Here is a 26850-nt window from a genome sequence, read left to right as displayed (position 1 = left end):
CGAATATTTCCGTTAATTTCTTTATTAAAAGTTGGAATGTAAAATTATTTTACATTTTAGGTAAAAGAAAAAAATCGTCTGACTGATGATCATCTATTTGTGGGTCCTTTGTGTCTGTTTTTTTTTATGTAATAACATACAAATAAAACCAGTTCTTATTTCATGACAGGTTTGTTTTTGTAATAAAGAGAGCATGGGAAAGCAGCGACAGTTATTTGTTTTCTTCTGAATGAAAGGTTTGTTTTTTACTAATATTAGCATTTTAAACATTAACTTTCTTTTTGTGAAACCAAATCATTTTGTGCTTTGCATGATTACGTATCGATGGGTTTGTATCAGTGAGTGTCTGATGTGGATGTATATTTTGCTAGATGTGTCTTAATACTTTGTCCTTGTTTCAGTGGGCAATTCAAAATGTTCTCTGTTTGTAAGTGTGCTAAAACCTTTTGCTTTTTACACATCAAAGCAAACAAAAAAAATTGAATGTCTGCTTTTAGAGGACTTATTATAGGACTTGACTTTATTTAAAGAATTCTGTAATTTACCATTTTGTAAAGTAAATGTTTCTGTACCAAGTAATGCCATTGTAATTTTAATTTCAGACGCATTTATAAATGTCATATTATATGAGGCCTCAACAGCAGGTTTAAAGCAGGCGGCTCTGTTTTTAGTTCAGTCTCAAAAAAGCCTCACCATATGGTACAGAAGAAAATAATTCTAGCAGGTATTTAGAATACACTTAATCCCAAAATAGAAATTTGTACCTAATGATTCATTATTTTCAACGCAAGTTGGCCACATTTACTAAAGACTGAATAAATTATTAAAGCAAACATCAATTCAAACAAATGTATTAATATAATACCCTAATCATCGTCCAACACAACTTTAATAAAGAGATTGTGACTTTTTTGTTTTAAGTATTCAAAGAAACCTCTCTAATCACTCTATTAAACACTTGTGGATATTAATAATTTACTGTATAAAATCAATATTTTTATTTCTTTACAAGCCAAGAAACGTTTTAGCTGCAGTTCATTTCTCAAAACACTGCCGCCACCTAGTGTTCATATTTGGGCATTTTTACTATGAATCCCTACCGTGATGCACTGCGTCTGAGACGTCATGTTAGATTCTGACCAATGGTGCCGTTTGTTTGGCCGTTACTCTCCTCCTATTGGTTGAGTGGAATTTAAAAGTACCGTTTGAAATGTGTCTTGTGTCTGTGGGGTTTTTTGCGCCAGAGAAGTTTGTCTGTGGAAAGAAACGGTGTCATTGAAGGGGCAGGAAAACGTTTATTATATATATCACTGATAAATAACGTTTATAAATTGGAAACAATAAGCGGAAGATCCATAGAGGAAGCCTCATCGACTCTTGGTAAGTTCAACGAGTTTTACGCTATTTCTTCGTTTTGGCTAGCGCCGCTAACAGGCTCCTGTTATCAGCTTTTGTCGGTATTTCTATCATAGTTTACAGATGGCTGTCGTTTTATTGTTGTGTCAGCATATTTTAGACTGTACATCTTTCACATTTTGTTAGATAATATCGTATACGCGTTGTTGTTGTCTGTTCGCTAATGTGAAGCATGTAACGGTATACAGCCCAGCTGAGCAGAGGATCTCTGCACACATCATGGCTTCTTCACACAACCTGAGCGGAGTGAAGCGAGAGGAGAAGGGGAGAAACATACAAGTCGTTGTCAGATGCAGGTGAGTGAACATTAAGCTCATTTATTATCATTTCTGCTGATGTTGCCTAAACTCAAGCTGCGTTACAACTTGACAGACTGGCAGACATCAGTATTTTTTAAAATCAACTATGAATCTCAGAGTTGAAGGTCATCCAGTGAACTAATGCTTGATAATGGACATTAATCTAAATCTCATTATATTATGAGTATTCAAAACAATTCGATTGATGAGGTTATGTGATTGTAGTGTGACAGAAATTGAATCTAATTCTCTATTTCAGGAGTTGAAATGAATGTGTGTGCAGATATTTTAGTCCTACTTTTTTTTTGAACATGTGATGAAGATAATTCACATACAGATAAACATCTGAATGAGTAAACTTTTGGGGGGTTTAAACCAAACTAGCAGCTGATTAAAAGTGTTTAGAGTATCCTTACAATCAATTATTTAATCACTAATAAGAGATTATACCCTTTTACGTTATCCACACAAGATCTGCATTTTTGTTCAAAATGAATAGAAATAAGAGCACAGACATTAAGTCATTTCTTCTGGTTTTATGTTTTTTAATAGCCGGGATGATAATTTTTTAACCGCAGTCATTTTTCATCCAAGTATTTTTGCGGTTTCTGGGAACAAACAGCCAAGACTTACCAACGTGTGGATGGAATAAAAAGCTAAAACATGAAAACAACAATTCATAGTAGAATACCGTTTAACAATTCTTGTAAAGGCTGTGGGAATAAAATGAACTCACCCTGAACAGAGAGCCAAAGAAAAGTGAGAAGGGTTGACAGTAAAGTTTTACAGCAATAAAGAGTGTAGACCTTATCTGAAACGAAATCTGTTCCACAAGTTTGATGCTGCTCTACTGCGAAGCCTTGATCGGCCCTGGGTTAGAGCTTTTATTTTTGGCACATCCAGGAGCAGCTGATCAGATGAATGTCATCTCTAGCTGGAGTAGGAACATTACAAAGTTCAGCTTAGTAAGGTGTTACCAGTCCATTAAGATCTTTTAGAAGTCAACAGTTTTTAAATCCATCCTGTAACGGACAGAAATCCTCGAGGAGGGAGAGCCGTACAGCTGTGGCCCCCTCTTTTCTTATCAGTCAGTCCGCGATCAGCAGCATTCTCAACAAGCTGCAGGTGATGGATGAACGACTGGTCCAAACCCACAAACAAACACAAGAGTTCTACGTGCATGGAGCGCCCTCTCTAAATCACGAGGAGAGAGATAGGCCTTAACCTTAGATACATGTCTTATGTGAAAAAAACGTAACTGTAAAAGTTTACTACCTGTAAAATGTGAGAACACAGCCAAACAATAATCACCAAGACTCTTGGAAGAGACTCTGAGCACTTTAGAAGACCTAACTGAGTGATAAATTATTCCCCTCCTCAAAGAACATCTTTTGATTAAAGATTTCATCAGCTGGCAGTCTGTTGAGAGTTTTAAAATACAGGCTGAAATGTCCGAGGGCAACCAGGGCAGTGCCTCGTGTAGTGTGAAAGATTCCTTCACTTTATGTGAGTGCATTTAGTTTGTGAAAACGTGAACGCTCTCGTTAGTCTGCACAGAGAGGTCGAATCAGTCTCTGATGTTTTCAGGCCCTTCAACACGATGGAGCGCAAGTCGTCCCACGGGGTCATCGACTGCGAACCGAGCAGGAAGGAGGTTCTGGTGAGGACGGGTGGGATGAACGACAAAGCGGCACGAAAGACCTACACGTTTGACATGGTGAGTGGATGAGAGCAAAATAAAACGCAAAAAAAAAAAAAGTCTGGTCGTTTGTTTCCTGATGTGTGCGCACTCTTGACGTGATGAACTCACTTCACATGCCAGTGAAGATGAGTGTGTGCCGATAAAACGCGTGTCAGCAGATTTAATACAGTGGAAGAAGTACCTGTATGATGAAGTGCACTTAGTTATTGAGTCATTTTTAACCTTACATCAACTCCATGGCTGCAAGTTGATGACAATGAAATGACTTCATAAGCATGCAGTGCTTTTAAATTCAAAAATGTCGGCGAACTACAACTTTTTTTTCTTTCTTTCTTGCGTTGAGACGCTACTTATTCCTCGAGAGAAGGAGTGCAGTGGCGAATTTATTGGTTCAAATTTATCAGCATTGTTTTTGCTAATCCTAAATCAGTTTGAGTATTCTTAAAGAAATACAAGTCCACATTCTTCAGCCTCAGAGAGAAAATAGTGTCTGTCTTCTCCCCCCCAGTATGAGCATAAACTAAATGTTAGGGTGCTCTGTGTACATAACCAGATGTGTGACAACTTTGTCTTGGGCTTCATATATACATTTTATATTTTTAGTATCGGCTAATTTACTTTTCACTCTAGTCCTCACAACTTACTGATGAAGCTAGAAAGTACCAAGAGGTCAAATAAAACCTCAGTGTGAGATCTTTCAGAAGCAGAGTTGATTTTAATCTTCCGTTTATTTTCATCAAATGATTGGAAATCTTCTTTTTTTTTTCACGCAGGTATTTGGTCCAGCAGCCAAGCAGATTGACGTCTACAGGAGCGTTGTTTGCCCCATCCTGGATGAAGTCATCATGGGATACAACTGCACTGTTTTTGCGTGAGTACTCTTCAGCTTTCATTCAAAAACGATTCCCAGCTGAACAGTCATTATGTAAAAGACGCATGTGGGTAACGTGTTCCTGTGCTGTCTCGCTCAGCTACGGTCAGACAGGAACAGGAAAGACGTTCACCATGGAGGGGGAGAGGAGTCCAAACGAGCAGTTTACCTGGGAGGAGGTTAGTGGATCTCTGCTCAAAAAGAAAACCTGATCATTTTCAGAAATCCCTCGTGCTATTGTTGCCTGTTACTTGATGTACTTCCTACCTTTGGGAACATTTTAGGACCCTCTGGCTGGCATCATCCCCAGGACGCTGCACCAGATTTTTGAGAAGCTCTCTGAGAATGGCACGGAGTTCTCAGTCAAAGTCTCCCTGCTGGAGATCTACAACGAGGAGCTGTTCGACCTGCTCAGCCCCAGCGAGGACGTCTCCGAGCGGCTGCAGCTCTTTGACGACCCGCGAAACAAGGTCAGACCACACTGCCTTTACTGATGCCGCGAATCCAGGACTTTTCTTTAGAAAGTGATTTTGCATTTCGTGCTACCTTTGTGTGATATTGGAGCTTGTAATATTTTTTATAGTATTAGTTTCTGGGAAGTTCATTTATTTGTTTATTTGCACCAAAAAAAAGTTACACAAAAAAAGAGAACTTTAAACAAGAATAGTAAGTGAGTAGTAGTGAGAGGTTAAAAAAACCCAATATGAGCTTAAAAAAGGACCTCCCCAAAAAAAGCAACACAAGTGCAATTTTAATAGCACACATAAGTCAGAAATGAATATTTGCTTCTCTTAGGCAAACATAAAACATAACTGTTCAAAGGGAGCGGCTTATGTCTGCAGAGGAAAATAATTGATCAGGCTTCCTCCAGTACATACAGCTGATCTGTAATGTAATTCTGACAGCCGGCCCAAATGTATTTTCTCAAATCAAGTTTCTATCTCAAAACACGATTTTAAAAAAAGAGACATGAAATATAAATGTAGAAAATCCAATCCAGGTCACATTTGGAGATTGTTTGTAATGCCACCCTGAGCAGATTTGAATAGATACTAATTCAGATTGAATCCCAGCATGAGCGATGAGACGCGTGTTCTCTATCAGAGCGGCCGCTGCTCCACTGCCTCATTGGTGGCTTTGTTTGTCTGATGCAGAATTATTATTATTTTCATCGTAACTTCACTTTTCAAATGTGCATGTTGGGGAGCAGCCTCTTGGTGTATTAGGTTACTAGTACCTTGACACAGATTGGAAAGTGCCATCTGGACCCACAAAACCGATGCGCTCACATGTCAATGGGAGTGTGGACAGTCTGTCTTTAAAGATCTCTCAGGCTGAAGAAAAGCCTTTTGTTGACATTTCTCCTCCCTGCGGGTACTGACTGCTGCGTGTTGCGTTTCAGCGAGGCGTGGTGGTGAAGGGTCTGGAGGAGGTGACGGTTCACAACAAAGATGAAGTCTATCTGATCCTGGAGAGGGGATCAGCCAAGAGGAGGACAGCCTCCACGCTCATGAACGCCTACTCCAGGTATTCACAAACACTGTTTCTGGTTTCCTGCAGGAGCAGCAGACAAATGAGCAGAATGACCTGTTATGACCTCTCGCTGGTTGATTGACAGCTGGTTTGTTTCCTTCTTGTGTCTCTGTGTAGTCGCTCCCACTCGGTGTTCTCAGTCACCATCCACATGAAGGAGATCACTCTGGAAGGAGAGGAGCTGGTGAAGATCGGCAAACTCAATCTGGTAATTATCCAGCAACACTTTCACTGTTGTATTCTGCAATGAGTCTCTCTATATACAGCATGTGCCAACTGTAGAGCACGATCTTCCCTCTCTCCAGGTGGATCTTGCCGGAAGTGAGAACATCGGGCGCTCCGGGGCGGTGGACAAGCGCGCTCGTGAGGCAGGAAACATCAACCAGTCTCTGCTGACGCTGGGCAGAGTGATCACTGCGCTGGTGGAGAAGAGGCCTCACGTCCCCTACAGGTACATTAATCTGTGAAATCAAATCCAATCATGGCAGAGCAGGCTTGTTGTGGTAATGCGTTGAGAGGCTCGAGACACCCAAAAAAAAATTTTTTTTAGTTAGGCTTACATAATTTAAATAATTAAGGGTGAGAAGAATGATAGAAACCCTCGTCTTTGTGAAAACATTTGAGCAGAGTCACAAACTTGACTTCCTACATCTCACCGTTTATATATATATATACCGTAAATTCCGGACTATAAGCCGCTACTTTTTTCTCACACTTCGAGCACTGCGGCTTCTAGTCCGGTGCGGCTAATGCATGGATTTTTTATGGGGGACAATGAGCTTCTGCCGCAAAAACATTTGACTTCGTCACGTCGGATTTTAATATCAGTCATTTTGCGCTTCATGCACGCACCCTCATGATGGAAAACACACGGAGAAATACATATGATGCAGCTTTCAAGTTAAAGGCGATCGACCTGGCTGTCAAAGAAGCTAACAGAGCTGCTGCACGTTAAGATGACACTGACAGCGACAACAGAGACTGAGGAAGTGAGTAATGAAGTCATTCTGAGGCAGTGAATGGATGGACTTTTTCTTGTGAAATATATTACGGTCATCTTTTTCATCAGCCGTGTTACAGACACCGTCGGCTAGGCTTCGTATTGTAACGGTTCATGTTGTAAAGTCAGTAGTTGATTATGTGTTCATAATTCCGATTATGTGGAGAGTCAGTGAATGCACCAGCGAGAACGTGTCGAGTGGCTGTATGAGAGAACGCTGGGGGAGAGAGTTGGATTGTTACGTCAAGTTATGTGTTGTTCTCTGCTGTAAACGGCGTGGTCACGGCCGACAGTGATCGGGTTATTAAAAGTTATTAATATTTGAACGCTCCTTTAACGTCCGTACGGACGCTACAGTATTTGCGGATGTTACCGGTAGCCTACGTCTGTGTAAATACCTCTTGTTGTAGCGTGGATACCTGCGGCTTATAATCAAGTGCGGCTTATATATGTACAAATACATTTATTTACTTATTTTTAGCCGGTGCGGCTTATATCCAGGTGCGCTCAATAGTACGGAATTTACGGTATATATAAAAAAAACAACCTCCCCTACAATTGTTTATTACTGATCATTTTTCTAATACACAACACTAATAACACTATAAGGGTCCTTTCCCAGCCCAAGTATTGTCTCAGATGATTTTTGTGTTTTTAATTCATTCATAAGTTACATCTCCGTTTCCCACAGAGAGTCCAAGCTGACCAGAATCCTGCAGGACTCGCTGGGAGGACGAACAAAAACCTCCATCATTGCCACAGTGTCGCCTTCCTCCAGCAACCTGGAGGTAAAGTTGAGCTGTCTCTGAGAGTGGAGGCTCATGAAGCTTTGAGATGAACTGTCATTGTGTTTGTTCTCCTGCTTAGACGCATGCTCATAGCTGTGATGTTCTGTGTTTGTGTGCAGGAGACTCTGAGCACGCTGGAGTACGCCAGCAGAGCCAAGAACATCATGAACAAGCCCGAGGTCAACCAGAAACTCACCAAGAGGACTCTTATCAAGGTAGTGATGAAAAAAATGATATAGGATAGGATAGGATATAACCTGGAGATTTAAATAAATGAGCTGTAAGCTGAACGGGAGAGGCCAGATTGCTTGTGTGAAGAAATCTGAAGAAGTCTTTTTTATTTAAATGAAGTCTTTCTAATCTGAACTGATGTTTCTGTCCTTTCAGGAATACACAGAAGAGATTGAGCGTCTGAAGCGTGACTTGGCAGCCACTCGAGACAAGAACGGAGTTTATATTTCTTCAGAGAACTATGAGTAAGTGACAGACCAGCAAATCGCTACAGTTAGCTCGGTCCAGTCATGGAAGAGGAGAACGTGTGAGGCAGCAAGGACAGAAAAATGATAAAATGAGTCATCCTTCAAAGGACAACTGTGCGACATTTTCCACATTAATAGAGCAGAAATGAAGAATGTCTTTAGTAAATGTCTCTGATCACGATCATTCACATGCAGTGTGGAGCTGCGAGCTAACTAAGGTGTGCTAACATTAGCCTGCTAACAGGCCACAGGCTATTCCTGGACATCTTGGTTCTCTGTTTGTACTAAACTCCTGCGTGTGGAGGGGGGTTGGTGGAGAAGAGTGGAGGCGTCCGTATGGCGTATGAGGCGCAGCCAAATTATCTTGGTTTCATGCTGGTGCTCAAAGGTGACATCTACTGGATCAAAAAGTCACTCCTTCTTCCTTCCAGTGTCAGAAATGTTGAACTGAATATTTGAGAGATTTCAAAATCTAAAGTTCAGCACCACTTTGTCCTTGTGATTTTTTTAATAATATAACACTAAAAAATGGAATAGTTGTGTCACTTCCTCTCAAACCCATTCCGTGATTTGTTTGTCCTTTCTGTGTTTTTCCTCATCCTTCTTAAAATATTCCTATTAAAAGTATAACTGGCAGAGGATTGTTTTTGTAACAAAATGTGGAAACCCCCCCCCCTTCATAAGCACAGTATGTTGTGTATAACAGGAATGAACTGAATCTCGTGTGTGTGTGTGTGTTTCAGGAGTATGATGAGTCAGATCACAGCCCAAGAGTTGAACTCGGCAGAGTACACTGAAAGGATCGCTGCCATGGAGGAGGAGCTAAAGAAGGTGCAGTCTCTCGTTCACGCTCGGGGTGCTTCAGCTGGGAGTTTTAGTACCCAGGAAGTGTCATTTCAAAAAAATTCTGGGTGTAGTCGGCCTAGTTTCACTATGACGCAGGGCTTTTCCAACAACTTGCAATGTGAGAAAATGCTTGTTTCAAGACTTGTCTCTACTTTTATTTGGTAGGCAGGGTGTGCGACAGCATAGCAGCACGACACAGTAAACAAAGAGCAACAAAAACATCTCTTCCTTCTTGGAACGTGAGCTGCAGGCCGCAAGAGCAAAGCCTGATATTCAAACAAGGAGTGTTTTGTCTTTGACCTTTTATTACCCCTGTAGCACAGAATGTGGCGATGTAGGCGATTCTCCTGATTATCAGACTGCAGTCTGTCTGGCTCCGCCCTTTAGGGTCAGAAGGCTCAGCTTTGCACCGAAAGGCAGCAAAAATGTAGAGTGAAACGAATCAGTAGTTTTTGTACATTTGTAACTTTTGACTGTGGAAACACTTACATACAGTATGCTTTCTTACAGAACAATTTGTGCTTTTTTTATTTGAAGCCCCATTTCCACCAAAGTGCAACGTTTGTATCGTATAGACTTGATTCAATCAGGAACTGAGGAAACATTTTGAAAACGGAAACAAGAGGAAGTTTCAAACAAAATGTTGCAAACAAAATCTGATAAATCAGTACGGTTGAAACAAACATAGTTATATAAACTACCAGTCAAAAGTTTGGACACACCTGATTGAAATGCACAATATTATCTCAAAGACATTTTCATCCAAAGGCTAATGCTTTCATGTTTGACATGATACCTTCATATGCATGCATTTCTTTCCAAAACCCAAATTAAATGTTTGATGATTATTGTTTTAATATGTAATATTCTAAAATATGGAGCGTAGTAAAAAAAAACAAAAAAAAAAACTCCCTTCTATTAACAGATGTGTCCTAGATGCAGCTTTAAGTAGCTTTATTATTGATAATATTTTTACGGTTGTGTGTCCAAACTTTTGACCTGAAGCATCTACCAAAAGAGAATTGATAAAGAGAACCACACACGTACACATCCACCCTGCTGTAGTGACGTTGAACTGCTGAAGCTAACTCTGTAGCATTGAGCTATGAGGTGACGACAGCAGCAGCAGAAGAAGAGTAGACAAACGGATGATGTTTACCATTTCTGTGTGCTTTGTTTCTACCTTTTAACTTCAGTGTTTACATCTCTCTGTGTGTGTGCAGGTGACTGAGCTGTTTGTGGACAGTAAGACCAAACTGGAGCAGTGCACCGTAGAGCTGGATGACAAGCAGCAGAGGTCAGGGCTTGTCATCATACTACACAGCCAATTAATAGCGATCCATGTCAATGTTTTACTCTTTCAATAACCTCTGTTACATTAGTTTTCATGTTCTACTCATGTGCATCATGCTTTTTATTGCTGTAGCTGAACTTCACGTAACCACTTCATTCAAAGTTTTGTAGTTTCATCGACAGTGATGCATTATGGTCTAAAAGATCGACATTTTAGTGACGTTGTACCACCATGAATCTTTAAAAGCTGACGTTCTCGTGAGCTCAGAGAAATGCCTGTTCACATCCAATCCAAGAGCCGCCTACAAAGTTCATTGAGTGTAAAGGGGAAAAACATAGTTACTGCCATGATGAACTCGAACCTGTGGAGTGAAGCGAGCTGACAGAGCTGTAAAATGAAATGGAAAGTTGTCTCTGACATGAAGTGAAATAGAAATAAGAAACTGAAGCAGAGGATTTGATTACAGCACTTGCACCACTTTTGATTTCAGGCTGGAGGAGACTAGCCAGGACCTGCAGCAGACCAAAGTGAAGCTGAGTCACGAGGAGTTCATCTGCACCGAGATCAGCTCAGTCCACGACGTGCTCTACAACACCGCTGGGCAGGTACGAACCAGCTTTACTGATGCTGAAACATGACGCTTCACTTACTTTGACTTTTTAAAGAGTGAACACAACAATAAGCAACAACCTCCCTCTGTTGATCATAGTGATGTGCACATGACGTCAGGTTTACAGTATAGGAAATGGAAAAAGTGCTGCAGCCTCCACTGGAACAACAGCAGGTAGAAAGCAGCACTGGAACACTTGGAACTGGACCTTTTTCACATTGAGTTTCAAACATGTAGAAATAATCTGAAAAAAGGTTCAAAGACAAGAAAACCTCTCTAACATGACACTAACTACAGCAACTCCTTTTTTTGACTCTAGATGGCTCGTTCATTTTTAGATGGTATATCATCCCACACAAAGTCAGAAGTTTACAGTGGTGAGATGTTTTCAGTGAAAGAAGGATTAAAAAAAGAGAGGTCTGGAACATGTTTTTGTAGTTCTACAGACTGTACTTTAAAAGAGGTTTTGCAGTGATAGGCTACTCGTACATGTGCATTGTTCAAAATAATTAGTGTAATTAAGTGAACAAAATGTTTGTTTTTGTTTTTTAGCTGAATATCTTGCTCAATTCGGGATGCAGGTGCTACTTTGTCGTAAACTCCTGTTAGTATTTTGAAAAAGGTCATATAGACGTCAGGAGGAAAAGTGACGTCTATGCAAACTCTACTCGCTTCATTTGGTTGCTGATTTGGCTGTAGTTCCCTTCCCCCCCCCCCCCTTATTTTTTTCTTCTTAAAACCACTTCCTTAAATTTATTTTTTTGTCATTTGTACCTTCTCTTTTTTTATTTTTGGTTTGCTGTACTTTCCGCATTATTAACAGGGTCTGGGTTTTGTGTGCTTTTACAGGAAGTGTCAGTAACTTCCTGTTTTTCAAACTTATGCTCATGCCATCTTCTGAAAACACTCAACTGTTGTGAAACGAGGCTGTTGGATCGAATTTTTGGATTCAAGTTTTTGTTCAAAGCGAACTGTGTAAAGTGATGTTTGAAGTCTAACACTGAGACGTCATCTTTTCCTTCTTCTTGTTCCTGTGTCTCCTTCAGCTGCTGAGCACAGTGGACGCCAGCACGAGTGACGTGTCGGGTCTCCATGACAAGCTGGACAGGAAGAGAAAGGTTACTCACACTTTCCAAAGCGGCACAGTGTCGAAATCAAGTAGAAGCATGTTAGCCAACATTCAAGAATGTCGAGCTGGGATTAAAATGGTGTCAAAAAGTCTACAAAGCAACCACTGGCTTATCTTGTGTGTCATTGAAAGTTTGACTATAGAAATAATAGTGTCCCTAATCTGTTTTCTTGTGATGTCACTCTGTTAAGTTTTGCCCCTTGGGTTGCAAAAACAAAAAAACACTAATTAGCTCTAAAGTTTGTGGACAGATCAACAGCATTGTGAATGCATCTTCAGTTGTGCCGCAGCAGGACTGACGCACGCCGTCTTTGTTGACATGCAGGTGGAGCAGCACAACAATGGCATCCAGCAGAGCTTTGCACAGAGGATGGACGGTGCGTTCAGCAACATGCAGCGCTGCGTTCAGCAGCAGGGAGCCAAACACCAAGACATGCTGAGCAACTACTCCCAGGCCATCGGTGAGAGCACAGAGCTGGTGGAGGTTTATTTGGTTTCCCCGTCTTCTCCTGCAGTGGAGCTAAACGTGAACATGTCATGAGTGAGGAAGAATCATTAAAAAGAGGGAGTTCTTCCTCTAACACCTGGAGGCCGTAGCTGCACGATTTCTCACTTCTCAAAGTACTGCTAGTTTCAAACGTGTGCCGCTATGTAACCAATGTTACCAACCAAACAAGTTTGACACACAAGCCTGCAGCTTATTAACACTTTAGGGTGGACTTTTAACTTTTATTTAAAACTTTCGAAATTCACAATACTTGCATTTTAACATTTGACATTAGAGACCAAGCATCAAACTTCAAAAGGTGGGTTTGTTTTTCGTCTCGTGTACAGATGGTGTGCTGGTCATGAACGAGGCAGCACTGAAAGGAGCTCTGACCACCGTGCAGTCCTTTGTGGGTGGAGTCGGGCAGCTGGTGGCTGAGGGCGTGGCTCGCTGTCAGGACCGAGTGCAGCAACAGGAGGCGATGTGTCTGAAGGATAAGGAGAGCGTGCTGCAGCTTCTGGTGAGGACAAGTCAACTTCCATAGCTGTGACACAGTACTGGACAAAGCTGTTGGGTTTAAAGGCAGCTGCTTTCTGACAGTATCTTTTATTCTTGTCTGCACCAAGATTTTTTTCTGAACCTTTCTTTTTTTGTTCCGTTTGTGCAGGAGGAGCATCAGCAGGACATGGAGGAGGTCCTGGTGGTTCGCACTCTGATGGGTCTGTCGGCTGTCAAAGAGCTCAATGACACACTTAGAGCCACAGTGGAGACACAACGGGCGCTGGCCGACAAGGTAAGGCCGTCACTGTTCTGTCTTTTATGAGGACACCCTCACAAAAGTGATGCAGTGCTAAACTTGCTCTTGACCTTGTTTTCTGTCTCTCTCAGGTGGAGGCGATGAACGAGATGGGTGTGTTTTTCAGTGGCCTGGTGCAGGAGCTGGCGGGGCTGCGGGAATCCTCTGTGCAGGATCTGAGCGCTCTGCAGACTCAACACGACAAGTTAGAGGACGAGATCAGACAGGCGCAGGAGAGACACCAGACAGTAAGATCACATAATGCTGATCGTTTTTTCAGGAAGCTTCTCTTCAATTTGGAAAAAAGTCCTCAGTCTTTGGCTCAATATAATTAAGTTCACATGTATGCACCTAATAACAAGGTTAATATAGGATCTGCCATCCAGCTTCATAATGCTTTTATAGAATAAAAAAAAAACCGATCACCCCTGCTTTTAAAAGTTTTTAATTGTATCATTTTTGTCAATATTCTTGAAACGCACATCATGACTTTGCGTTTGTTCATCAGGGGATGAAGCAGACCATCCAGTGCCTGCAGGACCAGCTCAACCTGCTGACCATGGAGGTCCAGAAGGATTACACTGATCTGCGCACGTCCTCCAAAGCTCTGCAGAAACCCGTACAGACCCTCCAGGAGAACATCGACAGGTGAGAAGGAAACACTCGGCCACAGCTGGAAGTGCTTTTCTGTCTTTCAAAACGTGCACACGTGAATCCCTCTGAACCACACTCGGGGATTAACAACATTCAGTGTTTAATGAATAAATGGTTCTGAACTTGAAAGTAGTCCATATAATATAATAGCTGTTCATTATCAGCTTCTAAAACCCTTGTTTGATTATTTTATTCCACATCCTGTGTGCAGTGGGTGCAGTACAGTAGAGCGTCAGGCCTCCTCCCAGGCGGACCTCCTCTCTTCCACCTCCTCGTCCCTGGCCTCCTCTCTGCGTCTGACCACCAACCAGAGCCTGCAGACCCTGGACGAGATGACCGGCTGCTGCTCCCACCTGCACAGCGCTGTTTCAGGTACCGAACTCATCGTTTCCTTGGTTAATAATCTAAACCTTTGTCGCCTGTAGCACAGTCGGTGAATGTTGTTTTTGAAACAGGTTTGGTCGACCGTGACCTCCAGTGGAGTTCGAAAACCAGGGAGCAGGCAGAGACTGCCGCCCAGCAACATTCGACTCTGATGGGAACGATTTCTAGTGAAGCTCAGGCCCTGCATCAGGTAAAAAAATTGAATCATAGGTTTCTTGCTTAATTATAATTAACAGATAAGATTTGATATTATCATAGCTCTTCTCCGTCGATGAAACTGATTTTCATTTGGACTATTTTTCTCTCCAGACAGTCGAGAAGTGCTGCACTGAACGGCTCCAGGCTGCCGAGGAGCAGCTGTCAGGTCGGCAGGAGGAGGTTAAGCGGGCTGTGGTGGCTGTAACGAACCAGACCTCCAAGGACCGGACTGTCCTGGAGCAACAGCAGGCTGAGCTGCAAGACCACGTGGAGACCACTCAGGAGCTGGTCAGCGATTTTCTACAAAACGAGCTACAGCAGGACATTCCCACTGGTTCGTCATTGAAGATATACATTTTTTAAAATGTATCTTTTAACTTGTGAAGTTGATTGTTTTCAGTGAGTTTGTCACCTGTCCAGTTCACAAACAAACTTTTTTCTTGTTCCTTCAGGTACGACCCCGCAGCGTCGAGACTTTGTCTATCCCAGGCAGCTGGTAAAGTCGCGGACCCGGAGCGAGCTCCTGGAGAGCCTGAGGAGGCAGCAGGACGAGCTGAGGGCAGCTGTGGAGGAAGAAGAAGACGAGCAGGAGGAGGATGAGGAGGACAAGCTCAGCCAGGTCGACCACGTACGTTAACAAACTTATTTTTCCTGAATCTGTTTTGGAAGCTCTGTACTTAATATTTTCCCTCTAATAGACCTCAATGTTTTAATCCCTTTTCACTGTCACTATATTTACTGACCCTTTTCACTTGTGCGCAGCTATTACATGCTCCCGCCTTGAAGGAGTAGTGATAGCACTGAGAGTGATGTATCTTTTGGTTTTAATTAGAAAGGATCCTTTAATTTGTGCTCAAGCTTCTCTTTGTACCTCTCGTGTCTGCAGGACTCTCTTGAGGACGAGTTGAGTACGTGTAACGAAAGCTTGGCCACAGAGCCGTCCTTCATCGATGAGAACCTCGTCTTCAACGAGAGCAAACGAGTTCCCTTCTTTAAGGTAAAAAAAGCAAAATATTCAAGTTTAGGGGGGGAGGGCTTTGTTTAAAATTGATGAATTGCGCAAGCAAGGAAGTTAGACAAGGATACGCACAGAGTGTCTGTTCAATAACAAAACAATACACAAAGACCAACGATTACGTGTTTTCTATTTATTCGTCAACATTACGTGAAAACAGTAATCAGTAAAACAGTCTTTATTCCTGCGTGACCTTGTAGTTGTTCATGTGTACAGCCGCTCATGGCTGTGCTCACGCTCCAGAAACGAACACAGTGGGACAGGGCAACTGAGCAAAACCGTAACACGGACTGTGTGGACAAAGGCAAACAGATTTATTTCTGGCTAGTTCTACTTGTGTGTTAGCTTGGTTATTTTGCATTAGTTTAATAAGGTTAATTCGCTGGCTAAATGGACAAGCTTCAATGCTATTGTGACATAGTAGATGGGAAAATGCAAACTATATGTGAAATATCTGAGAGTGATTGTTTTTTTTAGCCTCTGTGAAGAACATTATTACATTAACATTGCATCCTTCTTTTGTTGTCTCTATTCCAGCAGAAGAAGGGCGGTAAGAAGGAATCAAAGATCCCCAACAGGCAGAAAGTATCTGAAAACGAAGCCCTAACACCTCAGAAATCCAGACTGCCCCTCCGCTGTCAGAATTAGAGCAGCTTTCATGTTTTCTTATTTCTTTTTTCAAACTGTTATTATTGCCCATCTCTTTCTGATCTTTTAACTATCTTTATCTTCTGTTTAAATGTCGTCTAATGAACTGTCACTTGTCTTAGTACCGTAACTGTCTCGATATTTTTAAGTTGGTTGTAAAATTAAAGAGATTTATACTTGTTTTATACTTCAACTCAATTATTGATGATTCCCAGAAGATATTATCTGAAGTGGAAAGTGCTGCACACACTATGTATATTAAGAGTTCCTGAAACCTCCAATCAAAAGCAGCACCATCAGTGGCAGTACGCATACAAGCAGTATTTACATGTGGCAAAGTGACATAAATTTGTAGATCTTAACGGACTACATAGGCCAATATGAGTACCGGGTTTCAGGACTGACTTCCTCTATAGTTATTAATGCCTCAAACAGGGATGGTGTAATATCCTTTATTTGTTACAAATGTTCCAGGGTAAAAATTCTCGACTAGTAATGTATTAGTTAAAAGAAAGCAGGAGGAGAATTTCTCATCAGAAAATGATATAACATGTACAAGACATAAGGGGAGTTTAGAGCTTACTGCTTTGTCTAAATGTTACCTTAAAGGATCAAAATGAACTTTTTTAAGGTTTCCCATGACCCTCAAACTGTTACAAGGTTGCAGTTCAGTGTTGCATTTCATACAATTTTGTTTGTACAAGACAGTCTGTCTTTAAGGTGCCTCAACATGTATCACTTTTTAAAATTCCAACCAAGAAAAGTTGAAGTAGAATGACCTCTGTAGTTTAGGGCACAATTTGTCTATTTTCAACAGCAGGTATGCAATTACATTTATCATGTTAATAGATAGTTAAAACACTGCTGTGATACACATGAACACAGATATGTTATATTACATGGCTGTCAGTCGCACTCTGAACTGGATTTGATAGAGCAGAAGAGATGACTTCTGGTAATTTGGACTTTATTCTCTGAGTCGTATTTCAACTTTGTCAACACAAGAACTGTCTTCAACGACATGTCACCTTTTTTTTGTTGAAGTGCATAGTGGAAAAAAAATGTTTTCTCAGTTACTTATATCTAGCCCATAGTCTTCTTTACAAATGACAAATGTTTTATGTCTTATCAGGTAACCAATAACCCCCCCCCCCCAAAAAAAAAACCTGATAACTTCTTCTATGTAAAATTTCACACTATTAATTGTTGCATTCCCAAATAGAGATTAAAATGTAAAACACAGTGAAAATAAGTAATAGAGATTACTGATTACTCTTAAAAAGTATCTTAATACTCCAGTACTAAGATAATTAAATGATTTGAATTTCCCTCGGGATCAATAAAGTATATATTTAATGGTGTAGTCACAAGTTTAAACTTACTTAATAATCATACAAGTTAAATATTTCTATTTATCAAATTTCCCTTATATAAATGTAACAGTAAAGTGAATTTATTAACAGATCTTTTTTGGGGGAAAAAAGAAATGACAGGAGAAGAAAACACTCAAGGGGAGTAAAGGAATTCCTCTCTGACCTAAATCTCTGAAAATTTGTTTCAATTATTTATTTGAGGTCAAATGTTACTTAAAAGTGCAAAGATATGGTCATTTTAGGACATGGAAGTTGTGCGTGAGACAGTGACCTGAACTGCGCAGGTACTCTGATAAAAACCTGACCACGCTTTACTTTCGGTTTCTGCTGGTGTAATGATCAATATTGTGTACCTTATGAAATTAGTTCCACCAGCTACTTCATGAGCTAACCAGAAAATGCCGTGTATGAAGCTTAATGTATTATTAGTTATCTTGTGTGACATTGTTGTTGATAACTTTCTTATTCTTTTCTTTAAACTCATCTATTGAAGGAGGTTAGAAACATAGAAACAAACTCTGATGTAGCACCTGGCTAACATATTGCCTTAACGCATGTGCCGATTTATTGCTGATTGAAAATACAGTGTATATAACATAAATGCCGAATAAGTGGAAAATGTTAAAAAGAAGTCTGTAGATGTAAGAAATTGTCAGGATATTCTGAGTTATATTTAGCAGTTGGTCGAATTTAAATCAGGCACTAGCAGAGACAGCCAGTATATCAGGCTCCTGGGTTTTCCAGAGTTTTACTTGGATGATTTTGCTGACCGTGGGAGCTGCAGTTTAACAGAAGAAGGGTGTGGACGCGAGTGAGGCTGTTTAGACTTGGACTTTAGACTTTTTCTTTTATTGTCCCCGAGGGGAAATTCTTTTCCACAGTGTACAGTTTTAAGGTCAGTGCGCCGACAGAGGGTGAACACAGGCACAGGGAGATACATGTGAGACAACAGGACAGACAGTGACAGGGTTGGTCGTTTTTTTCACAGTGCTGTGTTGATTTAGAGGCCATGGAGAAACAGACTTCCTTAATTCTCCTGACGGTGCTGCTGTTCACCGTCTCCTCAGCTCAAGACGACAAAATAGCCTACTTCAAGATTGGCGGCGAGCTACAACTGCGGACTACATTTCTGGATCGTATCAACAACGTTTTGTGGAAACTCAAAGGTGATCTAGTGGCTGAATGGGTGGAGAACGCTGTCCCATTACAATACTACGGTAGATTTAAAGATCGCACAACTTTGAACACAAACACTGGGTGGCTGACGATGAAAAACTTAAGTAAAGAAGACGAGGGGCTGTTCACACACGAGATCAACAATAACATTCAGTCCACCCGCTACATCAGTAAAGCCATTGAAGAAGTGCCCACACCTACTATATCGACCACGCCGCTGGCATGTGGCCCTGAGCGGGAGCACTGTGTTCTGAGCTGTGGCGAAGAAACAACAGATGCCGGTCCTGTCACCTACAGCTGGAGAGAAGGAGACGGAGGGTGGAAGGAGGAGGAGCGCAGAATCAACATCACAAAGACTGCCACTGCACGTGTGAAGACATACTCCTGTATGATGAAGAACCCCATCAGCGAGAAGCAAAGTGAACCCATAGACAACCCCTTCTATGTTGAATCTGCAGGCGACAGTGGCTCTAATACCGGGCTCAATGTTGGTCTTTCCATTTTGGGTTTGGGGGCCTTTGTGGGGGTTTCGGTAGGCCTAGGTTGGATGTATAAGAAGAGAATAAAAAAGTCGAAACCCGTAAATCAAAGTGACAGTTCTGCATCTGGTGCAGCTTCAGCCTCACCACAGACCGAACCAGCTAATCCAGGCCCCCCGTCTGATGCCTGAACCTGTGGAGGACTTATCTCATGGAAACAGAATCAGATCTGTACTCTGCACCTTTGTCCCCAGACTGTTATTAAGAATAACACATGTTGAGGAAGCAATCGGCTGTGTGCACATTGACTGTTGCTTGCAGCTTATAAATGGAAACCCCCCCCCCCCCCCCCCCCCTTTTTTTTTTTTAAAGGTTTTGTATTAGCTGAATGTTGAGGGCGGACTGATATGGACTCAAATTAGAGTTATGAATTGAAGGATGCATGTCTTGTAAACACAACTAACAACAGACTGGGCTACCTGGTTCAGTTAATGTACTTATTGTCAGACTTACTATTTCAACAATCTAGTTTGGTCCAGTGAAAAAAAAAACAATGGGAAATATTACCTGACCAGCTCTTAATATGCACTGTCATTCAAGTTTTTATCTCTGCTGATCGTTGATGAATTGAACAAACAGCATGAATGGTATGTAAGATGACACTGAAGCAGATGGGAGAAAGGAAAAAGAATTTGTAGTTGATTTCAATTGTATTTTTAAAAACAGTTTTAAACTGTCAAAAGCGTGTGAGATCATCTGTGTATCAAATGATTCATTTCTGCTTGGAGTTCTCTTACTCCTCGTTTTCTGTTTTGAATCTCTGTGATTCATTGATTTTCATGTTCTTTTCATCTCAATTTAGTCAACTGGCTTCTTCTATACCTCACTGAATACCACCCATTAATTTATTGTGCAAATGTGTGTTTGTATACTACATGTGCCTTTTGAAATACATTGCTTCAACTAGTGCTCAGACTGTGGACTTCTTTTCCTGTACGCTTAATAATCATGGCTGAATGAGATAAAGAAAAAACAGGGAATGAAATACAATAAGGAACAAGAAATGAATAAGGATACATGGTGTCATTTTAGTTTTCAATGCTTAGATAGATAGATAGATAGATAGATAGATAGATAGATAGATAGATAGATACTTTATTGATCCCGAGGGAAATTGAGGGAATGACTGAAACGACTGAAGTCCTCATTGCTTTCCCATTTGCCATTTTCTGGAGAGACACCAGACAGTAAGATCACATAATGCTAATTAAAAGAAAGATCAGCTGACTGAGGCTTCTCTCAAAACTTGTGTTCAGAAAAAAATCCAACAACCACTGGTGTGAATGTGTGAATCACGCAGGAGTCGCAGGTTCCAGTTATAACGGTTTAATAAAAAATCTTGAAAGGGTGTACATACACAGGAATGTGTAACATCTCTTGGCTGTGTATGTTTATGAGTGTGTGTGTGTGTGTGTGTGGTTTCTGAAAGGAAATAAACGAGAGAAATATACAAAGTGTTAAGATAACGAATTCCTCTCAGTATAAGAAACTAAATGACATTATATTCCAACATAACATGCTTAACATAACAAATAATGTTGGAAAGGTGCACTAAACAATACAATGAAGCAATCAAATGAGCAGAGGCTCATTACAAACTTGAAAACTCTCTACATCAGTGATTCCCAACCTGTGGGCCGCGGAAGGTATTGCAAGTGGGCCGCAAAATCAAAGATAATAATGTTTTTAAATGTTAAAACTTGTTAAGTTTAAAAGGATATTAAAGAATTTCAAATATTCTTTTCATTAAATTGTTTTTCCTTCAAGTATTATACATGTGACAAGGAAATGAGAGATAGGAACTTTTGTTGTTATCGGCTGGACCACTTAGCAGCGGGACCGCGTTGCACTTGACTTGCTTACGTTTGACGACGATAGAAAAAAAACTGGAGTTTACAAAAAATGGATAGCTGGCTAGCAACAGGAATAATTAAAAGGAAAAATAGACACGAAACTGATGGTGAATCGACCGCTGATCTCCCTGCTGTCAAAAGAAAAGAGAAGCATTTGGAGAAAGTACAGTGCCGAGTACTTAGCGCTGGGATTTTTTTGGACGGGAACAGAAGCTGAACCGTTACCGCTGTGTATTGTGTGCTTGGAGACGTTGTCAAATGAAGCCTTGAAGCCATGTAAACTGCGCCGTCATCTTGAGACAAAACATGGACAGTATGTGAGCAAGCCACTGGATTTTTTTGAGAACAAGCTCAGGGAATATCAAAGTAAAAAGAGCGTTATCGAGTGTATGAGCAGCCAGAACACGAAGGCTGTGGAAGCGTCCTTTCGGGTTTCCCAACTCATAGCCAAGGCTGGAAAACCACACTCCATTGGCGAAAATGTAATTCTTCCCGCAGCAAAACAGATCGTTAAGGTGATGTTGGGTGAGAAGGCAGTGCAATCTATCAACCTCGTCTCATTGTCGGATAATACAGTCAAACGAAGGATTGATGACATGGCACATAACGTGTCGGAACAGCTGATCCGGAGCATAAAAGAGAGCCGCTTCTATGCACTCCAACTGGATCAATCGACCGCCATCGCAAGTCTTTCAAACCTGCCTATGTACGGTACGAAAAAAGTGGCGGGATAAAAGAGGAGTTTTTATTTTGTAAACCTCTGCCCACCCGTTCAACTGCTGAGGCAATATTTGACATTTTGAACACTTTTATTGTTTCCAACGGGATTGACTGGTCCAAATGTGTGGGAGTGAGCACTGACGGAGCCCGTGCGATGCTGGGGCAGCACCGCGGAGTTGTCCGGCGTGTGAAAGAGGTGGCTCTGTCCACTGCAGCATACACCGTGAAGCACTGGCTACAAAGAAAATGCCCCCGGATCTACAGAATGTTTTAGATGAGGCGATCAAAGCTGTCAACTTCATCAAGAGCCGTCCACTGCAAAGTCGGTTATTTGCGGCGCTATGTGGAGAGATGGGCAGTGATCATCACCAGCTGCTATTACACACTGAAGTGCGGTGGCTGTCCCGGGGCAAGGTACTGACGCGACTGTTTGAGTTACGAGATGAAGTTCGTGGGTTTTTTCTCGACACAAAGTTTGAACTCGTACACCGCTTCAGTGATTTTGAGTGGTTGGCTAAGTTGGGTTACCTGGCTGATATTTTCAGCCACTTAAATGGACTTAACCTCGCTCTTCAAGGGACAGCAGTGAACATGTTCAATGTCCAGATTAAAGTGGAAGCGACCATAAAAAAACTAGCGCTGTGGGCTAAGCGTGTCGACAAGTCAAACTATGACTCGTTTAAAAAAATCTGGCCGATTTTCTGACAAAGGAACAGAGTCAGCTTCCCATCATCGTGAGCAGCGCTGTCAGAGAGCACCTGCAAGGTTTGGGGACCCAGCTGCGCGTCTACTTCCCCATCCCAGACGTGCAATGTAACTGGATAGAAAACCCATTCGCCAGCCACAGTGACGAGGTCCTCGCCGCTCTGAATTCAAAAGAGCAAGATAGTCCCCTGGATCTTTCATGTGACACTGCGCTGAAGCTGGTCTTCTCACAGAAGCACCTTACAAACTTTTGGCTTCACGTTGCTTCTGAGTATCCTGATCGGGCCAACAGAGCTGTGAGATTCCTGATGCCTTTCCCGACCACGTACCTCTGTGAGACTGGATTTTCTGCACTCGTGGCATTAAAAACTAAGTACAGAAACAAACTGAATGTTGAGCCAGATCTTCGACTGAAACTTTCATCCATTGTCTCAGACATCAAGCATCTGGTTGCCGCCATGCAGCACCAGCCGTCTCATTAGGTGAGTCAGCATCTTGTTGGCCTGTTGTTGGACTGATCCACTGTAGCTTTATAAAAGTTTTAATTTTGTTTCGTTGCAATTTGTTATGAGAATGCAATGCATTTCTACATTGTTAAAGGATTCTGTTATTTATGAATCAATTGTTTATTAGCCTGTTACAGACAGACCTTTGCTTGTCATTTATATGTCAGTGATATATGTGGTGCTGATTGATGTACGTGTGTGTGCGTGCGTCTAATACTGAAGGTTATGTTGAGGTGATGTTACAGATGCTGTTAGTGACTGTGGAGCTTCCAATATGTTTCTCCTGTATTGATTTCAGGCCTTTATGTTCAATCTTCAATAAAATAAAGTGCTCTGAGAACGCATTATAATGCCTTTGTATTTATGGGGTTGGAGGTGGGCCGCGAAGATTTTTGAGACTTAAAAGTGGGCCCTGAGTTGGAAAAGGTTGGGAACCACTGCTCTACATCAACTCACGTGATCATAAAGATCCATAGAAACATCAAACATCAAGTGGCTAACTCTCACTTTCGATGATTTAGCACTGATTAACTTTTAAATATACTCACATTCAGTGGACGCACACAAAACGTGAAAAAGAACAAAGTAGCACCCTTTCTGTTACGTTGTCATCCTTGCAACTAAACTTCAAACTCTCCGGTCTCTCTCCGTCAAAACGCTGACAGACACTACGGAGCCGGAACCTACCACTGTTGGAGGGGAGGTTTGGAACAGTCCAACTTGAGCTGGCCTTTTTAACACTAATCGTTTGTTCAGGAAGCTTCTCTTCATGTTTTATTATGTCTTAACAGGTAACCAATAACCCTGATAACGTCTTCTACCTAAAATTTCACACTATTAATTGTTGCATTCCCAAATAGAGATTGAAATGTAAAATACAGTGAAAATAAGTTATAGAGATTACTGATTACTCTTAAAAAGTATCTTAATACTCCAGTACTAAAATAATTAAATCCCCATTTAATGGTGTAGTCACAAGGAGTTTAAACATACTTATTCATACAAGTTAAATATTTCTATTTATCAAGTAATAATATAAATATTTATAATGTAAATATTTAATAAAATATAAATGTTACAGTAAAGTGAATTTATTAGTAGAGCTTTTGAATAAAAAAAAGAAATGACAGGAGAAGAAAACACTCAAGGGGAGTAAAGGAATTCCTCTCTGACCTAAATCTCTGAAAATTTGTTTCAATTATTTATTTGTGGTCAAATGTTACTTGAAGGTGCCAAGATATGGTCATTTTAGGACATGGAAGTTGTGCGTGAGACAGTGACCTGAACTGCGCAGGTACTCTGATAAAAACCTGACCACGCTTTACTTTCGGTTTCTGCTGGTGTAATGGTCAATATTGTGTACCTTATGAAATTAGTTCCACCAGCTACTTCATGAGCTAACCAGAAAATGCCCGCCTTAAGCCATGCTACAATTACCATCACCATTTCGTGAAAAACGTGACACGTATATGAAGCTTAATGTATTATTAGTTATCTTGTGTGATATTGTTTTTGATAATTTTTTAAACTCATCTATTGAAGGAGGTTAGAAACATAGAAACAAACTCTGATGTAGCACCTGGCTAACATATTGCCTTAACGCATGTGCCGATTTATTGCTGATTGAAAATACAGTGTATATAACATAAATGCCGAATAAGTGGAAAATGTTAAAAAGAAGTCTGTAGATGTAAGAAATTGTCAGGATATTCTGAATTATATTTAGCAGTTGGTAGAATTTAAATCAGGCACTAGCAGAGACAGCCAGTATATCAGGCTCCTGGTGTTTTACTTGGCTCGGTTTGCTGCCTGTAGGAGCTGCAGTTTTAAACTGAGGAAGGGCGTGGATGTGCGTGAGGCTGTTTGACAGATATGTCGGTCGTTTTGCTGTAATGAAGGTCGTTTTTTTCACAGTGCTGTGTTGATTTAGAGGCCATGGAGAAACAGACTTTGTTAATTCTCCTGACAGTGCTGCTGTTCACCGTCTCCTCAGCTCAAGACGAAAAACCAGCCTACTTCAAGATTGGCGGCGAGCTACTACTGCGGCCTACATTTCTGGATCGTATCAACAACGTTTTGTGGAAACTCAAAGGTGATCTAGTGGCTGAATGGGTGGAGAACGTTGTGCCATTACAATACTACGGTAGATTTAAAAATCGCACAACTTTGGACACACACACTGGCTTGCTGACGATGAAAAACTTAAGTAAAGAAGACGAGGGGCTGTTCACACACGAGATCAACAATAAGATTCAGTCCACCCGCTACATCGGTGAAGCCATTGAAGAAGTGCCCACACCTATTATAATGACCAAGCCGCTGGCATGTGGCCCTGAGCGGGAGCACTGTGTTCTGAGCTGTGGCGAAGAAACAAAAGATGCCGGTCCTGTCACCTACAGCTGGAGAGAAGGAGACGGAGGGTGGAAGGAGGAGGAGCGGAAAATCAACATCACAAAGACTGCCACTGCACATGTGAAGACATACTCCTGTATGATGAAGAACCCCATCAGCGAGAAGCAAAGTGAACCCATAGACAACCCCTTCTATCTTGAATCTGCAGGCGACAATGACTCTAATACCGGGCTCAATGTTTTGTATGCCTTTTTGGGTTTGGGGGTCTTTGTGGGGGTTTTGGCATTCCTCGGTTGGAAGTATAAGGAGAGAATAAAAAAGTGGCTACCCGTAAAACAAAGTGACAGTTCAGAAGGTGACAAAATGTCTGCATCTGGTGCAGCTTCAGCCTCACCACTGACCGGACCAGCTAATCCAGGCCCCCCGTCTGATGCCTGAACCTGTGGAGGACTTATCTCATGGAAACAGAATCAGATCTGTACTCTGCAGCATTGTCGCCAGACTGTTATTAAGAATAACACATGTTGAGGAAGCAATCGGCTGTGTGCACTATGACTGTTACTTGCAGCTTATGAATGGAAAAAAAATAACTTTTTAAAAAAAATTTTTTTTAAAGGTTTTGTATTAGCTGAATGTTGAGGGCGGACTGATATGGACTTAAATTAGAGTTATGAATTGAAGGATGCATGTCTTGTAAACACAACTAACAACAGACTGGGCTACCTGGTTCAGTTAATGTACTTATTGTCAGACTTACTATTTCAACAATCTAGTTTGGTCCAATGAAAAAAAAAAACTATGGGAAATATTACCTGACCAGCTCTTAATATGCACTGTCATTCAAGTTTTTATCTCTGCTGATCGTTGATGAATTGAACAAACAGCATGAATGGTATGTAAGATGACACTGAAGCAGATGGGAGAAAGGAAAAAGAATTTGTAGTTGATTTCAATTGTATTTTTAAAAACAGTTTTAAACTGTCAAAAGCGTGTGAGATCATCTGTGTATCAAATGATTCATTTCTGCTTGGAGTTCTCTAACTCCTCGTTTTCTGTTTTGAATCTGTGATTCATTGATTTTCATGTTCTTTTCATCTCAATTTAGTCAACTGGCTTCTTCTATAGCTCACTGAATACCACACATTAATTTATTGTTTTTCATTTGCAAATGTGTGTTTGTATATTACATGTGCCTTTTGAAATACATTGCTTCAACTAGTGCTCAGACTGTGGACTTCTTTTCCTGTACGCTTAATAATCATGGCTGAATGAGACAAAGAAAAAACAGGGAATGAAATACAATAAGGAACAAGAAATGAGTAAGGATACATAGGTGTCATTTTAGAAGAGGTTTTCAATGCTTAGGAAATGACTGAAGTCCTTACTGCTTTCCCATTTGCCATTTTTTTAGTGTTTTAATAGCATTTCATTAAACTTGTGAATATTGAGTTTATTTTCAGATCATTTGCGATGGGAT

The 26850-nt window shown here is 41.1% G+C and overlaps 1 protein-coding gene and 1 long non-coding RNA gene across 3 annotated transcripts; both read left to right on the top strand.

Annotated features, from left to right (window-relative positions):
* The first annotated feature begins 1157 nt into the window (after positions 1–1157).
* kif11 (kinesin family member 11) lies at positions 1158–16336 on the top strand. Of its 2 annotated transcripts, none has more exons than XM_079362680.1 (27): positions 1158–1380; positions 1605–1712; positions 3303–3432; positions 4191–4288; positions 4389–4467; positions 4573–4758; positions 5691–5815; positions 5939–6029; positions 6127–6272; positions 7513–7609; positions 7729–7824; positions 7997–8085; positions 8832–8919; positions 10158–10231; positions 10719–10833; positions 11885–11956; positions 12293–12428; positions 12802–12974; positions 13122–13247; positions 13343–13498; positions 13759–13898; positions 14116–14276; positions 14360–14478; positions 14598–14820; positions 14939–15114; positions 15373–15483; positions 16042–16336. In XM_079362680.1, the coding sequence occupies exons 2-27, from the start codon at positions 1636–1638 to the stop codon at positions 16147–16149; spliced, it is 3192 nt and encodes a 1063-aa protein (XP_079218806.1). In that variant the 5' UTR covers positions 1158–1380; positions 1605–1635; the 3' UTR covers positions 16150–16336. The 2 variants fall into 2 exon arrangements, with proteins under 2 accessions (XP_079218806.1, XP_079218805.1); XM_079362679.1 differs by having other exon boundaries at positions 16039–16336.
* Positions 16337–17466: 1130 nt separating this feature from the next.
* LOC306835587 lies at positions 17467–26593 on the top strand. Its single transcript, XR_013780671.1, has 2 exons — positions 17467–18321; positions 24862–26593. It is a non-coding gene; the product is annotated as an uncharacterized lncRNA (long non-coding RNA).
* Positions 26594–26850: the final 257 nt, after the last annotated feature.

Source organism: Symphodus melops, assembly GCF_947650265.1.
Source record: "Symphodus melops genome assembly, chromosome: 15".
NCBI lineage: Eukaryota > Metazoa > Chordata > Actinopteri > Labriformes > Labridae > Symphodus > Symphodus melops.
Note: the sequence above shows the minus strand (reverse complement) of the source record. Positions and strands in the feature narration are given on the sequence as shown.